This window comes from Gallus gallus, chromosome 2 (assembly GCF_016699485.2).
Source record: "Gallus gallus isolate bGalGal1 chromosome 2, bGalGal1.mat.broiler.GRCg7b, whole genome shotgun sequence".
Taxonomy (NCBI): Eukaryota; Metazoa; Chordata; class Aves; order Galliformes; family Phasianidae; genus Gallus; species Gallus gallus.
This window is the reverse complement of record NC_052533.1, coordinates 20,257,095-20,276,105: the sequence shown is the minus strand read 5'-3', so window position 1 is coordinate 20,276,105 and position 19,011 is coordinate 20,257,095. Positions and strand designations below refer to the sequence as shown.

Sequence of the window (19,011 nt, the reverse complement as noted above, 5' to 3'; positions counted from 1 at the left end):
TAAGAAAGAATGCCAGGATGGAGGACACATCACATGTTCAATAAGCTGAGAGCATTCAGTTTTTGAAAGTGGGGAAAAGGGTTAAGCTTTTTATTGTAAACTTCACGTTTTATGTTAATGTAACTATTTGAGTCCTTTTTGACTTTCTGATCATGTCTTTTGACAGGAAAGGGAGTATTTGTTTTGTCTGATTTTAACTCTCTGGAAAGCAAACTAGAACTGTCCAAAAATACATCTATCCTTAAATCTGACCTCTGCCTTCCAAAAGGAGCAGTTTAGGTATGATGCATTTTCCAGAGAACAGAAGTATGAAATTCCCTTTCTAATGGAAAAATCTTACCTGGGTAATCATTCTTGTCTACATCTGAGTCTCCTCTTAGAGTGAAGCCAAATCCCGAAGGCATGGACTGTGAGGCCCAGGCTCCATTGAGAACCTGGGAAGGGTCAGTTTTTAACCCATTACTGTATCCATTGTAAATGAGCACTTTACCTCTTCTGTCTTCACCTGCAAATGGTGCACCAACGGCAATGTCTGTCATACAATAAAGGAATAAAAGAATATGCGTAATTAAAATAAGCAAGAATTAAGTCCCTAGAGGAAAACAGGCACACGTGGCTTCTATGTATGCTGAAGAAGTATCACTTTCTGTACTTCTTCATGTATGAATTCTACTTTTAAGGAAATACTTTAAAATGTTCATAATCTCTTATGTGTCAAACTTTCAGGACAAATGCGTACAAAATCATCCTACAAAGGGATTACATTACAATAAATTACCAATCAACACTAAATTCCTCTACCCTATCTCTGAGGCATTTGATAAGCTTTAATAAACCAACATCTATTAATTTTCTGTTTCTATTTCATTTCATTTAAACATAAAAAAATTCCTGATTTCTTCTATTATATAATTGATAAGGAAAAGCTCTTATACAGTGTATTTTCCCAATTAGACAGTCAACTCAGACAACAAAAAACTACCTCTCTCAAACATACACTGCTTGTGTACAGAGAAGAGAAAAATGAAATATAATATTTCATCTATACTAAGACAACATGCTATTGAGAAATGGGAGCAGAACTGAGTCAAGAATTCAACAGGAGGCCTTGGGCATTGCCACTAAGCACTGCATATCCAACAAGTAGACCTCAATTGCTCCTCATAGTTCTAATACACAGGAAGCAGAGAGAATCACAGACTGAGGTTCAGCAGCTGTACTAGCTGAGTCAGCCAATAAGAAACAAGACAAGGGTACATATCTACAGCTGTAATTTTTAGGATCTCATCTAGGAGCTGATGCCAGACTCATTCATTAAACTTGATTTCAGCACCTGGAACTCCTACCTTGATGCTGACGGCAGTAGTACAACAAAGCCCTATAACTTGTACCTTCAGTTGTGAAGTAAAAGACCTTGACTCTAGATTCTTCCTAGACCTCTTCATACAGTGAGAGAGAAAAACAATCATGTCCTCCCTTCCCTACCAGAATGCCAAGGAGACCAATCTTCCCTGCTTAGAGAAGTTGAAGGCATCTGCTATTGCTCACAGGTAGAAAATGGGAAATCTTCACAGCTGAATCCCATGGTGGGGCTCCAGGGCAACCTAGCGAGAGTACTCTCGCTCACTAGCCACAGCCCAGCAACTTCTTACCACAGGATGGGATTCTGGTTTTGTGCACCCTGAATCCCAATAAAATCTGATGGCTCTTGAGATGACACATCCCTTGCACAAGAGTCACAAATTGCCCACACTGTTCTAGAGTCTACTGCTGTGAAAAAGGAGGAGCTAGGTTCATGTTTGTTTGTTTTCTCCTGAGTGGCCAAACTATCTTTAAGACTACTGTTCAAAATAACTCCTCCAGCAAAAACTTCCTGGTGTTTTAGATGCAGAGATACCTGAATTGCAAATCCCTGACAACCTGGAAACAGGAAGAAAGGAAATCTATGCAAGACGAGAGCATTACTGACCATGTGCAGAAGACTAACTCTAGCTGCTCAGCACATCCAAGCTATCTCACACAATTAAGCAAGTTAGTTTACTTGGACTACTTTCTTGAACTTAGACTCTCGGTTTACTTCACGAATATTTTCTTTTGAGTTTGTGTGGTATTGGCATTTGGGAAAAACCCCACTGAGAAGCTGTTTCTTTCAGAGCCTGATTACCAGTGGAAGTCTGATTCCAAAATAGTATGTGTGTATTTGTCCAATTCTTTTATTGTGGCTAAACTGCTCCAATTACTGAGCCTCCTTCAATTCATCCAAACATTTGAGGAAAGAAAGAGAACTCTGTTTTTAAACAAATGCAAAATCTTAACAATTTGAATCCAGTTATAAAACAACAGACAATATTTTGATTCAAACATTAATATTCAGAAAAAGATAGCAGTGTAGCGAATTTGAATGCCTTTCTATAGATAAGCTTTCAATTGTTTGGCCCTCAGTACCAGTTTTATTAGGGTTAGTGTGAATTCTCTTGACTTTGAAGAGAAGTTACAAGTTAAAAAGTCTTCTTCAGGCACCACACAGCACTTCATATTCACTGCTTAGCCATTTCTATTGTCAGTGATATACAGTGTTGTGTATATCCAGCAGGCAGCTAAACCCCATATAGCAGTTTGCTCACACCTCACCAGTGGGATGGGTGAGAAATTGAGATGAAATGAAGAAAAAAAGGACATAATCATAAATATATATATATATATTACCACTTTATATAAAAATTACCATTATATCCATCCTGATTGAGATCTCCAAGGTGAGTGATTGCACTGCCAAATCTACCGAACACTTCAGTGCCTGTCAGAATTTGCGGATCTCGGAAGAGGAAAGCACTTTCCTGCAGGTACAGATAGACTTGTCCAACTTCTTTAGGCTTGCTCTCAAATTCTCGTTCCATAAACAGAGGGGCCCCAACTAAGATATCATCTAAACTGGAACAGTCAAACAAAAATCAGTGTCACTGAGAGACTGAGCATAATCAACAAAGTTCATGCATTTAATAAACATGAAGCAGAGAATTATCATAGAGTCACAGACTGGTTGAGGTAGGAAGATGTTTCTGGTGTTCTAGTACAAGCATTTGGTCAAGGCATGGTCAGCAGATGAGGTTACCAAGGTTACGCCTACCCCAGTTTTCAATGTATCTAAGTACGGAGATTCTATAACCTCTCTGGGCAACCTCACTGCAAAAACATTTCCTCTTAGCTTTAAATAGAATTTATTGTACTTCAATTCATGCCCACACTGAAGTGCTATATTTTAGAATTAATGATCCAGAAGTCAGAAATTCAACTCAGAGGTGACATGTATTAGTAGAACAAACTCTGTAGATCTATCTTGCTAACTGTGCTAGTGAGAGACAAAGTTCAGTATAAAATCCAGACTTCTTTTAAAGCTATACATCAGTAACTGAATAAAAGAAAAAAAATATACATCTTCTACCAGATTTTTGAAGTTACATACATGAAACAGGTTGAACATCTCATCACTAATTCAAATGTAAGCTGGGAGACAAAGCTAAAGCTTCATTTCTGAAAGCTCTTCTGTTGAGTATTAGGTACACGAGTAGCTGCAGAGCTCATGTAAATTTGCAGCATCAAGTGTTAAAGAGAAAAGATAGAACCATAGAATCACTAATGATTGGAAAGACCGCTGGGTTCAAATAGCTCAACCACCATGCCCACTAACCACATCCATAAAGTCACAGGAATATGAAGCTCAGAAGGAAAGGTTCTTTTATCTGTTTTGCTGTTCCAAGAAGTATCACTAAAAAAAGATAGACTGATCAAAGGATATGTTGCCTGCATTGAAATATGTCACCAACATTTATTTGGCAGAAAAGAGACCCTTTACTGAACAGTAAAGAACAAAATCAAACAAGACTGATAGATATGTAACAAGCAAATCTGTTTTGAGATACGAAACAACAGTGTCAGATGTATTTCTGAAAGTTGCTCAAGCCCAAATGCTAAAGGGAAAATTCCCATTATATCCAGTGACATTGGTCATCCATATCAAGGAACTCTGTTGTTGCAAAGAACTTGTACCACATGATCCCAGAATTTTAAATTTAGAAAATAGTTTCTCCTGTTCTAACATGAAATTTTGTTCTAACTTTGTAAACTCATGGAAAACTTTATATTCTTAATTAATCATACTCTCAATAGTGATGTTTTCAGAGACGTGAATAAACCAATTATTGAAAAATGCTCTACATCATTTTTCCTAAACCTGACAGAAAAAACCAAATACATTTGTTTCATGAGTAGCTCAGCTACTTCTTTACCACAGATACATACTGTGGTTCCAAGATGTATACCATAAAATTTAGTATAGAATATGCCATTTACACGCCTTTTAATCATGTTGTAGAACTTACACATTCCAGAAATTTCGACAATGTACTTCTAAAAATATTATTTTTCTATAAGACTTTATAGTAGATTTCCATAAGGGAAACTGTAACTCAAAACGTTAGGTCACTTTTGCACTGTTCTTCTTTATAGGTCAAATATTACCCCATGGTAAGGATAACTAAAAAAAAAAAAAAAGGAAGCAGATGCTGACTTAACATCAGAGGTGGGGCTTTCCTGCCACATTAAACATCAAAAGCCCTCTACTAATGGAAGATATCAGAGGCTGCGACAGAATGTCAGCTAAAGCTGTTGCCACAAAACAAAAGCAACAACAGAAACAGATCATCAGTGTTCTTTTTTCACAAGTCATTTTAGATCATGAATGCTCTTTTCTTCCCACAAATTATTTTATGTACAACATGTACTAAAAGCATTGCACGGTAGTACTGTGATCTATTATTATATGACATCACAGTCCAGATGTTTCCATTGAGACTGAGACCCTATGGTGTTATGCATGGTATAAATCATGAGGTAAAAGATGAGCCTGGCTCCAATGAGTCTTCTACAAATGAAGGATTGTAAGGATAAGGTTAGACTTTTAGAAGTGATAGGGAACCACAACATTCAGAGACAGTAAGCTCCCACTACATCAGTGCAAAATAAGTAGACACTGTTGAAACTCTGGGCCAAACAGCAATATCTAGAGTGCATTAAGTGGAGAGAGAGGCAGACTATCTACCACCCAGTATGGACAAAAATTCCCTAATCAGAAGCCTAACCTTAAATACAAGATTCACCTGCTGAGATGGAATGCAAACAGACTAGAGCCAAAGTCCATATATAAGGATTTTAGCATCTCAGATCAAAGTGCACAGTCCTGGGTTATTTTTCTAGGAAAAATTCTACTTTTTTAGAAGAAATGAAAATGCTTGTATAAGATACATGAATAGTACAGGGGGCTGGACCAGAACTCAGCAGCTAAGATTGGCTAAGTTACTAGAGGGAAGGATGGGAGGTAGGCACGCCTACAACGACATATCTCTGAACTGCTTTTGGTAGCAGAACTACCTAGAGCAACCAGAGCACTTAGTTTGCCTTTGCTCCAACTCTTGACATATCCCATCCATACCAAAGCCTTCCATCTCTCACCCTCTTGCTTTCTCTCTTCTTTCTCAAAGTCCAAGCTCAGCAGGGCAAGAGCTGCTTCAGCAACTCCTCTGCATGACTAAAGTAGGAACCCTCCCTCCGACAATTTTATGTTACTGCCCCTAGACAGTAATATTAAATCATTAACTGCAGCTCAGAGTGCAAAGGTATTTTGAACCCCATCTTTAGATTCATTTCATCACCACACTATGATGTTGCCGCTAACATCAACTGGTATATTTATCTTCTTTCCAGCATAGAAAGGTAACTAGCCAGTATTGCTTCCCTTCTGATAAAAGAACAAACAAAGAAAAAAATCCAAGCAACCAACCAGCATTCCAAAAAAAAAAACAAAAACCCAACACTTTAAAAAGCACAAGCTGACTACCTGCTGGGACTGTATGTGGTTCCTTTGTATCCTGCTGTGTAACAAAGAGCAGGAGTATGGGAATTGTCAAGAGGTCAAAGCATAACTATGGAAAGCTTTAATAGAGGCCAAATAAAAGACCAGTAAACAACTTATTCCACATTTTATTGGACTGTTTTGGTTCAAATTGAGAGTGTTCTTTTTCTCTTTACCAGGAATGCAGTCTGCTAGCTGATGGCACAGCTTGATTTGCTAAGCTTCATTGTAAATTTCTCATTATTAGTGGGTAACTAAAGGGTATTTCAAACAATACCCTCAATTTCCCTGTTCTGCTTACAACCCTAATGCAGTGCAGATATAAATGCAAGAGTCATCCTGGAACACTTGCAGAACTGCTAGACGAGAAGGTTGATGAGACTATTTTCCTAGGATGAGCCTAATCTTAGAGCCATGTCTTCAGCCTCACTACAGCAAATATCATCCTCATTAATCTTTCAGCATATGACTTGCTCAGGCTTCTGCTACTGGGAGAGCCATCACTACCTCCTTTGTCCTTATATGCACACATACACACAAATTGGAGTGGCCATTTCCCATTTGCTTTTTTATTTTCCCTCCAGTTTTACTCTCCCTTTCAGATAAAAATTTCTATTGACTATATGTGCAAATGGGCAACGATGGACTACATATAATCAGACATGCTTATCACGTAGAGCTTCCGGTGCTTTGTTTTCTCTGCAATGTTTGGATCTCAGAGGGAGTCATTTGTTTTTTTTTGTTTGTTTTTAAAGACAGAGACTGGGAGACCACACAGGCCTCAACAGCAATTCACATGTATTATTGACATAAACTGTGGTCTTACAGGCACACAGAAAATACGAAACCTGCAAAGTTACCCTATGATTCGCAGGAAATAACCCACATGGGAAATAGTGTGGTTCAGTGAGAAGTTAACTAATCAGATCCCTGAAAGTCCAAGGCATGCCGATTGTAACTAAGATTGGTATTCCTCTACTTTTCCTGTCAGTAAGACTAACCAAACCCCTACTTTGTGTATCAGAAAAATAGGGACTTCAGAAAGCTAATATAATATGACAAAATCTGATGTCAGAAACCTGGAAAGATTTGACTAGTTCAAAGCTGTCACTGAAACTGCTGAAGTATTTTTTTTCCTGCTTTTGTTTTGGAACTAGAACATTTTATCACCTTGTTACTTTTCTCTTCACTTGTATCCCTAACTTTTTAAGGGTTCAGTAGTTCCTGATGGGAAGCAATGATAGAGCAGCGACATAGAATAAAACTATTTCATGGTCTGTTTTTAAGCCACTACTAAGAAGTAATCACAAGAACATGAGGAAGGTTCAGCTCAGACATTTTGGAATATGCAAGAGTACACAGAGCTCTAAATATAATCCTGGCTAACCTTTGTGGAGACTTCCGAAGTACTGAGCCTCACTCTCCTTCCTAGAAAGCTACCATCAATATTTGCTTATTAAAGTCCCAACTTTCCAAAGCACTTAATGTGATTTTACATAAGTTTGAAGTTAGCAAGTGGTTTGTTGAATGGGGCTTGAAATCCCAGTGTCATAAAGCACAGCGCTGGCAGTTACATAGCATTCTCTGAGACAAGCACAATGGCTGCCCTAACAGCGATGGGCCATAAGATACTTCTTTGGTCCTCTAGATGATGAAAATGGATTGCAAATCAGCAGGTGCTGAAATGAGGAACCAGTGATAATGAAAAACTCTTAAAACTGAGAAGTGAAGCTCGGAGCGATCTGCATGTGAAAAGACTTAACTGCTCCTAAGAACAGGAGAATGAAATTGTGACATGCATCCATCAGCAGCAGCTTGCATTTTTTAATTCACCTCTACTTGGATGTTTCCTGAGACTTCAGACACTCCTGCTATACTGTACTGCATTTAATACATATTCAGATAAACTCACCCAATGTAGGCCTGCAAATAGCTGTGCCACTATAAGTGCACAAAGATAAACTTATGCAAACAAGCAGAAAAGCAAATAAGTGAAGAGAAGCATTTGAGGTAGGAAGCATCTGAAAACCCGTGTTTATTAGCAAATATCAGGCATTGCTTCTGTGGATGTTTAGTGGAGCTGAATATATTTGGTAACCTTACCCATCATTGTTAACATCAGATACTGCAACAGTGTACCCAAAATAAGACGCCATCTGAAAATAAAAAACAACAGGTTTCATATAATATATCATTTTTAAAAAGTTTTACTCACAAACCTCTTTTGTTTCAATGGTTATTAGTTCTAAAAGACAAACATTTCACATAGTCTTGAAACTAAATTGATGAAATTATATCCTCTTGATACACAGTACTTCATCGCATAGTTGTTTGGCATTACCTGCTCACCAGTGAAATTCTGGATGAAGGTCAAGTCTGAAGAATTAATGATTGAGACCTATTAACAGAAGGACATGATAAGTTTCAAGCACAAAGAGATACGACACAGCATTAACATCACAAAACTAGACAATGTGTCTGTGGTTGGGATCCTTCTGTTACCCAATCAAGTTACACCCAAAACACATTTTTTTTCCCCTAGGAGAGAATAGCTGTGTATCCACACATCTCCCTTCACTTCCTTTCTAACTGTATATCACCACTTCTTGCATTCAGAATTCAGTATATATACTTAGAAATAACACATATGAAATGCCCCAGTGTGTGATAGCTTAGGCTGAGGTCTGATAGCACTCAGTGGGAACTGGGATACTACTCATACTTGAAGAGTGCCAGTAACTGGGTATTGAAAGCAGACTTCAGAGTGGAGTAAGAGCTCAGTATTTAAAGCCCAGGCCAGTAAAGCATTTCAACCTAGCCAGGTAAGCCTGGGAGTGAAAGCCAGGGGTGTTTTTCTCTGATTAGAGAGTTTAGGCTCTAAGAGACAGAAAGCAATGTAGCCTTTAAGCTTCCAAGTAGTCTAATGTCATTTTCACTATAAAAAAAAGGATAAAACGTGGGTCCAGTACATACGTAGCCAAAGTTCTGGGCACCCCTTGGGACTCCAGCAACCAGCTCTGAAATACAAATGATCAGCAGTGAACAGCACATGCAACATGCATCCCAGACCACTTAAATCTTTCTTTATACATAATCTTTAGGATTTTGGCTTGTTATCTGTATCAGAAACACCTGTAAATCACTTCAAGACCTTCATTCATGAGATTTTAACATTCATTCAGTGCATCTAGTTGCTTGAAATATTACACTGAACTGTTGAATACACACATCCACGCCTAGCCAGAGGTCTTTTTCTCCTGAGAGCTATCTAGCACAGTACAGCACAACAAAGCTGTTCCTACAGCTCAGCTGTTCCTACAATTCAGCTTGTTACCTGACAGCTGTGGATTGAACAAACCAGAATTAGCTGTGGCATCACACACCATCATACAGAAGCTAAACACAATTGTCATTACAAATTTTCCTTTTCCTTCTGGCTGCTTAACATTTTCTCACATCTGTTATTGGGCTGGATGCCGTGAGAGTATTTGGTAAGTTCTGCACACGCTAGCTATCTAAAAGCATTACAAGCAAGTTTGCGTGAGTGGTATTGAGAGAATTCATTGAACTGGAACATGAAACGTTGGACCAAGATGCCCTCTGGGATGTGATCTGGCACAGAGGGCAAAGCTTAAACAACTGGTGGGGGAAAAAAAGAGCAAAATAAAGAGCAAAGCCATAGACAGCAGTTTTACTGACAAAACCTTCCCTCATTAGGATATCTATATCCATATGGTAAGAGCAGGAGGTTCATATATCAGAGCATCTCAGACATCTGCCTCGACTGACCTACCATTCACCAATTCCTCTTTGAGTTTATATACTCTCTTGTGGTTGTATGCATTCGGTCAAAGGGAGATGGAAACAGTAATAAAGGATTACTGACTCAGACAATGCTGTAATGCTTTGTGCCAATAATTATCCCACACTGTACCACTGGGCTCATAATAGTGTCTATTTTTTTCCATCCCAAAGTGGCACAGGACAAGAAGCTAACTTCACAGAAAATAAGCAGCAGCAGTACTGGAGAGCTGGCTTCATTTTTGGAAATGAACTCACAGCCTGTATTTACTTTGTCAGTTTGGACCAAGGAGCTGCTCATCCTCTCAAGAAAGCTATTCTTTACATAACACTTTCTGACTGATGCTCAGCCTTACAAAAGATACGTAGCTTTGAATGTAAGAAACACCAAGGATCACAGATCTTTTTTCATCTATGTTTCAAAATATTGTACAATTTCTGAAAATAGCTAAATCCTGGAGAAATCTCTCACTAGTTTAACATACTCTACAAAACAGCTGCTAAGGGAGCTTTTTTCCCCTACACCAGGTTCAACAGTAGTGACATTCTTAAGCGCTGCTATTAACTCTGTAATATGTCTGTTTCCTCATGAATGACAGCTGCTGACTGCAAACTTTGACTAGTTTTGTCCTGTATCAAACTTACTTGCCCCCAGAACCTTTAAAAAGTCTCAGGTATGATTCTTCTTCAGACACATATCCATGTGCATTCAGCTCTTCCTTATTCAAGTGATCAACTGAACGCTAATCTTCCTCTAGAACGTTCTCTCCCTCCAAACCCAGATCTTAATAACAGGAATTCAATTCTTTCGTCTCCTGTTGTGAAATACAAGGCTCAGGAGAGGACTGTGCAGGAAAATATTCCGTATGAAAAGGGTCGGCTAACGAGCTGTCCCAGGCACCCTATCCATATAACACATGAACTGGAACTAGAGAAACATTTACAGAGCCAAGAGCTGCTCTCACCAAGAGCAAGCGTGCTGGTATAGTGAGCCCAGGAGCTGCTGAATGTTATCTCCTCTGCTTAGCTGCGAAGTTATGTGGCAGTCAGAAGTGTGCTTTCGACATATGCAGATGTTTCCAAACCTGCATCTGGTCACCCACGTGCTGAGGTCCAGCAGGCTCTATGCAGCTCGAGTATGGAACTAAAGAACTGTATAGGACTGTATTATTGATTTCACTCATAACTAGTCATCACCAAACTGGTGAAATTCAGTGAGCTTGGCTGCTTCACCTATGATGCTGTCACAGTTCTGCAGAACAGATGCACGTGCAGAAGGACACCGTAACAACAGATTCAGATTTTTGGGTTACTTGAATTCTGCTCTGCCATCACACGCCTAAAGGAATGTTTGCCTCTAGGAACATTAGATACAGATAACTTCAGCCTCACCAGTGTTCTAGATGTACAAAAGGTATGTTCCTGCATACAGACCCAAAGAGAAGAACTTAATAGAGGCACAACCATCTGGTTTTCTATCAAGTACATGGCTTCTTACCTTCTTCAGAATCTCCAGTAAATTCCCCAGCAGCTACTGAGTATCCTGTTTAAAAATAAATTACAGGCAGAAAACTTAATAAACCATTTATTTCACAAAATATATAAAGACAAACAGATGTATCTTCTCATCTGCTCATCAGAATATACGTTTTCTAAAATTAGTTTCCTAAAACTGTGTGGGAAGAAGTGGAAAATTACCACATGATCATGACTCAATAACTGTAGTTCTCAAGGAATAAAAGATCTAGCCTCCTTCTCCCCAGTGAGTCAGACGTCAACATGAGATTATTAATATAGTGGTACAGTTTGATGTTATTTGGATTATTCCAATCCACTAGGTCACGTGCCACCAAGTTATGACAATACGTTGGTGAATGCACGTACTCTTGCAGCAGGACCAGAAAGGTCCACTGCCTGCCTCCCCACTCAAATGCAAACTGGTCTTGCAAATACTCATGAATGGGAATACTGAAGAAAGCATTTGCCAAGTCTAGGACACAATGGTAGGTTTCTGTCCCCCTGCTCAATGTGTCCATCAGGGAGGCAATATTCAGTACAGCTGCATGAATGTGCAGCATGACGTTATTTAACTCTCTGTAATCCACTGTCATTCTCCATGTACCATCTGACTTCTGCACTGGGCATATGCAGGAATTATATGAGCTATGTGCATGTCTTATGACCCTACTTTTTCTAGGTCCTGCACCATTCTGGAGATATTCTCTTGCCCTCCCAGGAGTCTACACTGTTTAGTATTAGTAATCCAGCACAGATCTGGCAGGCAAATACACATTTTTGAGTATTCAAAAGAATTTTGAATTCTTTTTGAGAATTCAAAAGAATTTGAGAATTCACATTTCACACAGCCTCTTAATATCATGTGCACTGCCCAGATACTAATACATTTCTCACTCAGTCTGAATTCTCCTATGGTTCTCTGGAGAGTCAGACCCCATTGTATACCTAAGCCCAGTATATAGACCAGGACTGGGGCAACAGACACCTTATAGTCCCAGGGAGGGAGATGCCCAACCCTCAATTTCAACCATGTCTGGGTTACAGGGATGGTCTGTGCCTGAAACCTGCCAATCATCACTCTGCCTCCCTGGAATTTCGTCAGATCAGCATAAATAATTGACATTTCTGCACCCATATCAACTAATGCCATAACTCACTGTATGTTCTTTCAAGACCAAAAAATAGCCAGTTTGACACAGGGCCTCTGGTCCCACCTGGAGACCCTAGGTGCAGGAGGTCTGGCATCCCCTGTCACACAAGTAACTGTGCAATTGCCAATTCCTTTTCCTCAGGTGGCTCAGGCATATTGGCCTGGGTCTCCTAAGGAGGCTTTTTCCTTTTGCTGGAAACTAGAAAATCTTTCATGTTCCATGCTTTCATGGGTACTTTTTCAATAATTCTTACCCCTACTTTTATAGAGATATTTTGAAACTTTTGATTTTCTTCCAGCTGCCTCCATAGCTAGAGGGAGAGTTTGATTGGGTTCACAATCAATTTTTGCAAATTGAACCCTATCCCAGATTAAATCATTAAACATCTGTTTCTGGGATATCCATATGGGTCCCAATTGAGAAGTCTGTGGGGCAGGTTTCATAGTTTTTGTTATGGGGAAAACCTCTGCTCCTTCCAGCATCCAGATATTGCACCTGATCAGAAGGTGCTGCCTCCCTTAGTCAGCCACCAGGTTGGGCAGCTTGCTGGATAATGGCCTCTGAGACCACCAAGGGGTTCAGCGTAGACACTACTATGCCATACCAGTGGGCAAGAACTTCTTGTAATATGAGGTCCCTCACCCCAGCCAAAAACTTAATCAGGTCTGGACTCTAAAAAGCAACATGATGTGCCTCCTTCATTCCCAATTTTGAAGTTCTTCCATTGAAGTCTAAAGACCAGTATTTATCAGTACATCCCTTTTGCTTGGCCACATGATTCTACACGCTGCCATTATCCATTGAATTAGTGAATGGTTTTCTTCATTATGTATCACAGTTGCATACAGTCATAGTCTGAGGGCCAGATGCGTGGAAATGGAGGCAAGTTTAGAGATTTGGGTCCATTAATTACCACGCTTCTGGCCCCCATATCCCATCATCTCAAGAGCCAAGCTGGTATGTTCTCTTGTGGTTTTTGCTTAAACCATTGAAACAGATCCATGAGTTTGGCAGCTACACGTGGGCATACCATTACATATAATGTGGGGTGGGCAGGGGGCCACTCCTTAGGTGATGACCCTGCTGGTCTATCTCAAACTTCCTGCATTTTTTGAGTTATTACTGGTCTTATTTCAAAAGGATCCGAGGTTCCCAGGTCCTCTAGTTGGATTTTAGTCTGCTTGGCTTTCTTTTTGTTCTTAGATTCAACCTGGATTGATGAATCCTTCTGACCCAAGTCTTTTTCTTCTTCTAAGGATATGGATCTTAATTTCAGAGGTGAAGTGCCATTTGAAAGTAAGGCAGTTCTCCCTATCAGAGATGTAATTTTGTTCTCTAATTGCCTAATGCAATCTTTTAAAAGCTTGTTTTCAACTTTCAGTCCTTCCTCGGAGAAAGGATACGCATTAATAGTTTGTAGCAGAGGCCACATACAGTAGATGCTGCTACTCCTCTTTCCTCATTTGTCAAAAAAAAGTTTGTTCTAACTGACCCTTATATGTCTCCATTCTTCAATAACCCAAACAGCACTCATGCATGGTGAACTCAGGAATCTCAGAGTTTCCCCCAGGAGTTCCTCTTTCAGTGTATTAGGAGTCCCAATGACCATGCAAGGCACTTTTTTTTTTTTTTTTTTTTTTTTTTTTTTAAAAGATATTCCATCCTAAATAAGTATCTGGCTAGCTCATCATATATAAAGCCATAAGGCAATGAAAAGCACAGCAATAATAGCAGGGTAACAAAGTCCCAGGCTGCAGCAAGTGAGAATAAGCCCAAATGCAGCAGCCACAGAAACAAAGAAAAAAAGCTGCCTACCCTTGGAAGGCCTCATGTACACAGGGATCCTCAGCAAGATACTCTTACTTCCACTGCCAACACTTAAATGAGGTCTGGGAAGGGGTGGATTCTGGCTGCACCTCTCCCGATCACTCAGGTACATTGCATACACCTGAGCTCATCTGGGTTCACCCTACCTTCCCACCAGGTGCTCAATCACTGATTCAAACCATGACAGTATTTTCACCACAGTGCAAGTATCCTGTTTTAGCACTATATGGAAGACAGATTTCCAAAGATACAGTCAAGTACCTCCTAAGGTTTTAGTAAATCAGTATGATAATTGATACTGATAAAGGCTTTTGGTTTGTATCAGTGACTGTAATTTCAAATCTATAGGCAGAGATGAAAGGATGCATCTTTGCCTTCTAATTCAACTGCATCTTCTTCCATAATTATGTGAAGAAAAACCCATCTTGTATGCACAGATATGTGAACTAAGCAAACTCTTAGTGAAGATAAAAGATACACAATGAGCCCCCTTTTTTTTTTATTCTATTATTTCATAATAAATTCAATCAGACTTCTGTTATTTAAAAGTTACAGCTGAAGCAAGCAATAACTTTAAATTTCAATCATTCTTTTGGAATGAACAAGACAAATAGGAGAAGTTTTTATTTGTGCTTATTTAAGATCAAATAATGAAAAAACCTTAATGAGACATTTAAGATTTCAACTTTCCAAGTCTGTTTTGCATAACTTAAAGAATGTTCTTCATCTCACTGAAGTAACCAGCAAACTATTATTGTTGCTGCTGTGCAATGGTATTTGAACATCATGTGTTCAAATTCACAATTGCCTTCTTATTTATATAAGTCCCATGCTTTTAGGACAAAGTGCTGATTGAGACAGAGCTTAGCTTACCCATATAGTTGTCATCATATGTGGGTGGTGCAACTCCTGTTTGCTTCTCGTGTGCCAGTTTCCTCAGAATATCCTTGAAGGAATAATTTGTGATGATATCCGCAATGCTTGCAGTGATTACCTGACCTGGATTTAAACAGCTTCATAAATGAAAGGGACACAAAGGGCAGCCACAAAAAAGAGCTAGTAGAACATAAGGGCAGAGCTGAAACGGACAGTATAGCACATGTTCTCTCAGTCTTACTTCTCGCATTAATCTCATGACTACACATAAATCAATACAAGGCATCGATTCTCTTTTGAACCATCACATAAACAACTCCAGATTCATTTCACAGTGCTGAATCAAACCAAAGTCAAGCATTTTCAGCCTCAGCTTCTTCAGAACAGCAACCTTTTGAAGCTGTATAGTACAGATGTAATAGACAAATGGAAGTAATTTCTTACAAAAAATTCGAAGCCATGCATTCCCTACCATCATACTCAACTAGATCTTCCTCTTTTAATGGCAATGAAAAAAGCACACACAGATGAAGCTGACAAGAGGGAAATTGGTAGGCAGAGTCTGGGAATCAGCTATGTCACAAATATCAAAAACAGTTAAAGCAAAAATATCCTTTTTTCCCTTTTCCAAAATTACTTCAGGTTTCATCTACATGAGAAGCTACATCCGGAAAACTACAGTGATGCCATAAATATACTACAAATATATGCAGGTAGCAATAAAAGGTTATGGTCAGAAACAAACAGAGACAAAACATTGCAAATATCACATTTACTGTACAATGATCAGCTATTTTAAAAATAAAAGTTTTTCTAGGAAAATGGCTTATTAATGAAACAGCAAATGTACTAAAACCTCAACATAAACATCATTATTTCTATCTGTCTCTCTATAGAGCCTACAGTCTGAATTTTCTCTGACTTCTCTTTATGCGCAGTGGTGTACTAAAAAATTCCTCTGATTTATATTTATTGAAAGTAGACCAGAGACTGGTTATCTTAAATTGAGAAAATACTGGACATCAAGGACCACATTTTCCACAGTACTTTATGTTTCATTTCTTAGATCAAGTTAACCAGCCAGACGAACATACCTTGCCAATAAAAACTACCAGGCCCGCCTACTATGAGGTCTCCATTCTACAAAAAGCATAATTGAATAAAATTACACAACAAAAGAACACAACAAAATGAAGCATGCATGGAAAAACAATATAAATGATCAAAAGAATATCAGAATAATGACAAGAGAGAACAGCCCTGTTCGAGGAAAGGATGTATGTACATGGATGTTCAGAAAAACCCACAGTTAAATAGAGTTAACATCACCCTACATATCTCCATTTGAGTTAAAGCCAGTATTTTTTCAGTACTAACAAGGCATCCTAAAAAATTATGACCATCTGTACCAAAACAAATTCAGCATAAAAGAGGGCCTTCATATTCAGTGAAGCAACAGCAATGCTTTAGGGAGAAATACAGCTCTGCATAGTCTACAATGTCTTTACTACTTGAATACTAACAGCGTGAATAACAATGTTACTCCATAACATTGAAAACAACTCCAATGATGTGAAAGACATGTGGGTCCTGGCATAGATAATAACAATAGCTGCAAAGTATATTCTTTGGCCCCCAATATTTTTCTTGGACTGTCTTGGCATGTAAGAACAACGAGCTATTTCCCTTCAGCATTTCCTCTACCACCTCCACAGAAGAACAGTCTTAATCATTAGTCTGGCTCCAAAAGCATCATTATATAATCTAGTTTGGCTTCAAAAAGGATGGTGGTTCCTGCAAATTATTTCCTGAAAGTCAGGCCTCTGGAAAGCAATGGAAGTGTAAAACGCTGAGACAGAAGCACATACAATTTTTGGCTTAGTTGACTACTAATATAGACTTAGGAGGGCCAAATTAGAGTGCCGCTAACAGATGAACGGGTGTTGATGATAATATTTCTTACATCTTTTATTTCTTTTTTTCTGAAACCAGAAAGTTTGAAGCTTACAAAGGAGAAAAGAACTTGCAATAACTTTGCAAAATTTTCCATATGCAACAGCATGAGCCTAAACTCCTGATTACTGGGACAATGTGTGGGTACAGAGGATATATTAGGAATACATTTGGTCAAAGTATTTCAGATGCACAATCTTACCTTGTAAAAATCTAAGCTGAAACCTGCTTGGCAAAAGCCCTGTCCTTCAGGATCTGCATTGCCTGCAATTATGAAAGTAGAAGCATTTTACTGATTTCATACTGCATGCAAAAGACAGTATACACACCCCTAGAACTGTATGGCTGCAAATGCAAAACTACCAAAATATGAGGAAAGAAGGAAGAAGGTTCTTTATCTTTGTTTGCTTGCTCTAAAGAAGCAGAGCAAACCAAGGCCTTCTGCAGGACACTGAACATGCAGTCCCCTCATGAAGGTTTTGGAAACTTGGACCAGTCACTAGGGACTTCAACCTCTCACTGTCCAGAAAAGACCCTTGTTCCAACTACCAAGGACTCAATTTGAGTTTTTTTTCCTGGAGATAGAAAAGAAAACAACATAACGAGAGAACCCAGAATGGTCACTACAACCTGTTCTGGCATAAACACAAAAATAAGAATTTACTAAGGCATACTCAAGAAATGCTGACACAGTGGATGATGGGTCAGCATGGGTCAACATTTAAACAGCATCCTGATTATCTGTACCACAGCAAAGGAAAGTACACATGTTCTTCACAAGGCTCACCCCTGTAATTGATGCACATTTGCTCAAGTGAGACTTCAGCATAATATTATTCTGGATGTATGTTTGTTCATGCAAGAACATCTTTCCTGTTTCTGTCCATTTGGATGTCTAAATTCTTACATAACTGCACAAAGTGTGTTCACACCCATTTTAGGGCTTCCCTATGAGCGCTGGATTGCTGGAAGTCTGCAGGATTGGGAAACTGATGCCAATGACCACTTGAAATTCCTCTCCAAATGGCATGAGCTGTTGGCACAGGCCCAGTAAGACATCAGAAATACATGAAGTAGATCTTGTGGGCACCATTTCTTTTACAGCTTCAGCTGCTTTCTGTATCTGTCCATCCAGAGATCCGGATCAGCAGATGAAAGAAACACTTGGCAGCACAATTCAGCTTAGAGCTTTATTTCAGTTCATTTATGTGTGCACGTTTTCTGGTAGACCACAGAAAGCATTACTGGGCTACATTATCATGCATCTGTCAGATGTCAGGAAAATCCAGCTACATTATATGATGCTGAGTGTAGATCTTCACAGAAAAGAGATCTTTTAATTATGCGAAGTTGTGTATCTACTTTTCCTGTAACGTGCTTAGTACTTTCTTGGCAAAATAATACACAAGAGGATTGATAGTAGAAGCACAGCTTCTAGTAGAGGAACAGTCATAAGGTGTATTTTGAAATTAGCCCATGTGCACCTGGCAATAGCAGGCTCTCTGTTCAGTGGGTAGCATGACAAGAAATGACGTACAGACTTATCCCGCTATTGGCTACCACTCACAACTTGAAAGAGCACCCTGTCTTCACTGACCTGAATAGCACTGTAGCTCTGCTTTGGGGGTTTCTCAAGGAAGGGATAGGTTTGCTCATCATATCATGCACACAGTACCTTCAGGAATGTTACTGAATGAACAATTCCCTGATCTCTGAGTGCAGAAACAGCAGTATGCCAAGCCCAGCCAAGTCTCTAGCTACCTCTTATTGATTCTAATAATTTGGAACACAGAGATCATGAGAGTATTAAAAGTCCTTATATTTGTCTAGACATAGAATGCCGACAAGGAACAACAACTGATATAATCTGATGCGTGGAATTTACTGTAGACTTCTAGGTAACAGAGCTTGATTCTAAACATACATGCACTATTTTTTCCTGTTCCTCAAGAAGAAAGGCCCATAGACTGCTACTAC

At 39.1% G+C, this 19,011-nt stretch overlaps 1 protein-coding gene across 2 annotated transcripts in view; it reads right to left on the bottom strand.

The window, feature by feature from the left end:
• Window positions 1-19,011, bottom strand: part of ITGA8 (integrin subunit alpha 8) — a 100,869-nt gene that overhangs the window by 68,198 nt on the left and 13,660 nt on the right. For both annotated transcript variants that reach the window (NM_205288.3, XM_015281310.4), the window contains exons 5-13: window positions 17,237-17,298; window positions 16,176-16,221; window positions 15,079-15,204; window positions 11,208-11,252; window positions 8,882-8,925; window positions 8,250-8,306; window positions 8,012-8,064; window positions 2,726-2,931; window positions 341-532 (exon numbers count right to left, since the gene is read on the bottom strand). In NM_205288.3, the coding sequence (NP_990619.2) occupies window positions 341-532; window positions 2,726-2,931; window positions 8,012-8,064; window positions 8,250-8,306; window positions 8,882-8,925; window positions 11,208-11,252; window positions 15,079-15,204; window positions 16,176-16,221; window positions 17,237-17,298 (831 nt within the window). The remainder of the gene's footprint in view (window positions 1-340; window positions 533-2,725; window positions 2,932-8,011; window positions 8,065-8,249; window positions 8,307-8,881; window positions 8,926-11,207; window positions 11,253-15,078; window positions 15,205-16,175; window positions 16,222-17,236; window positions 17,299-19,011) is intronic.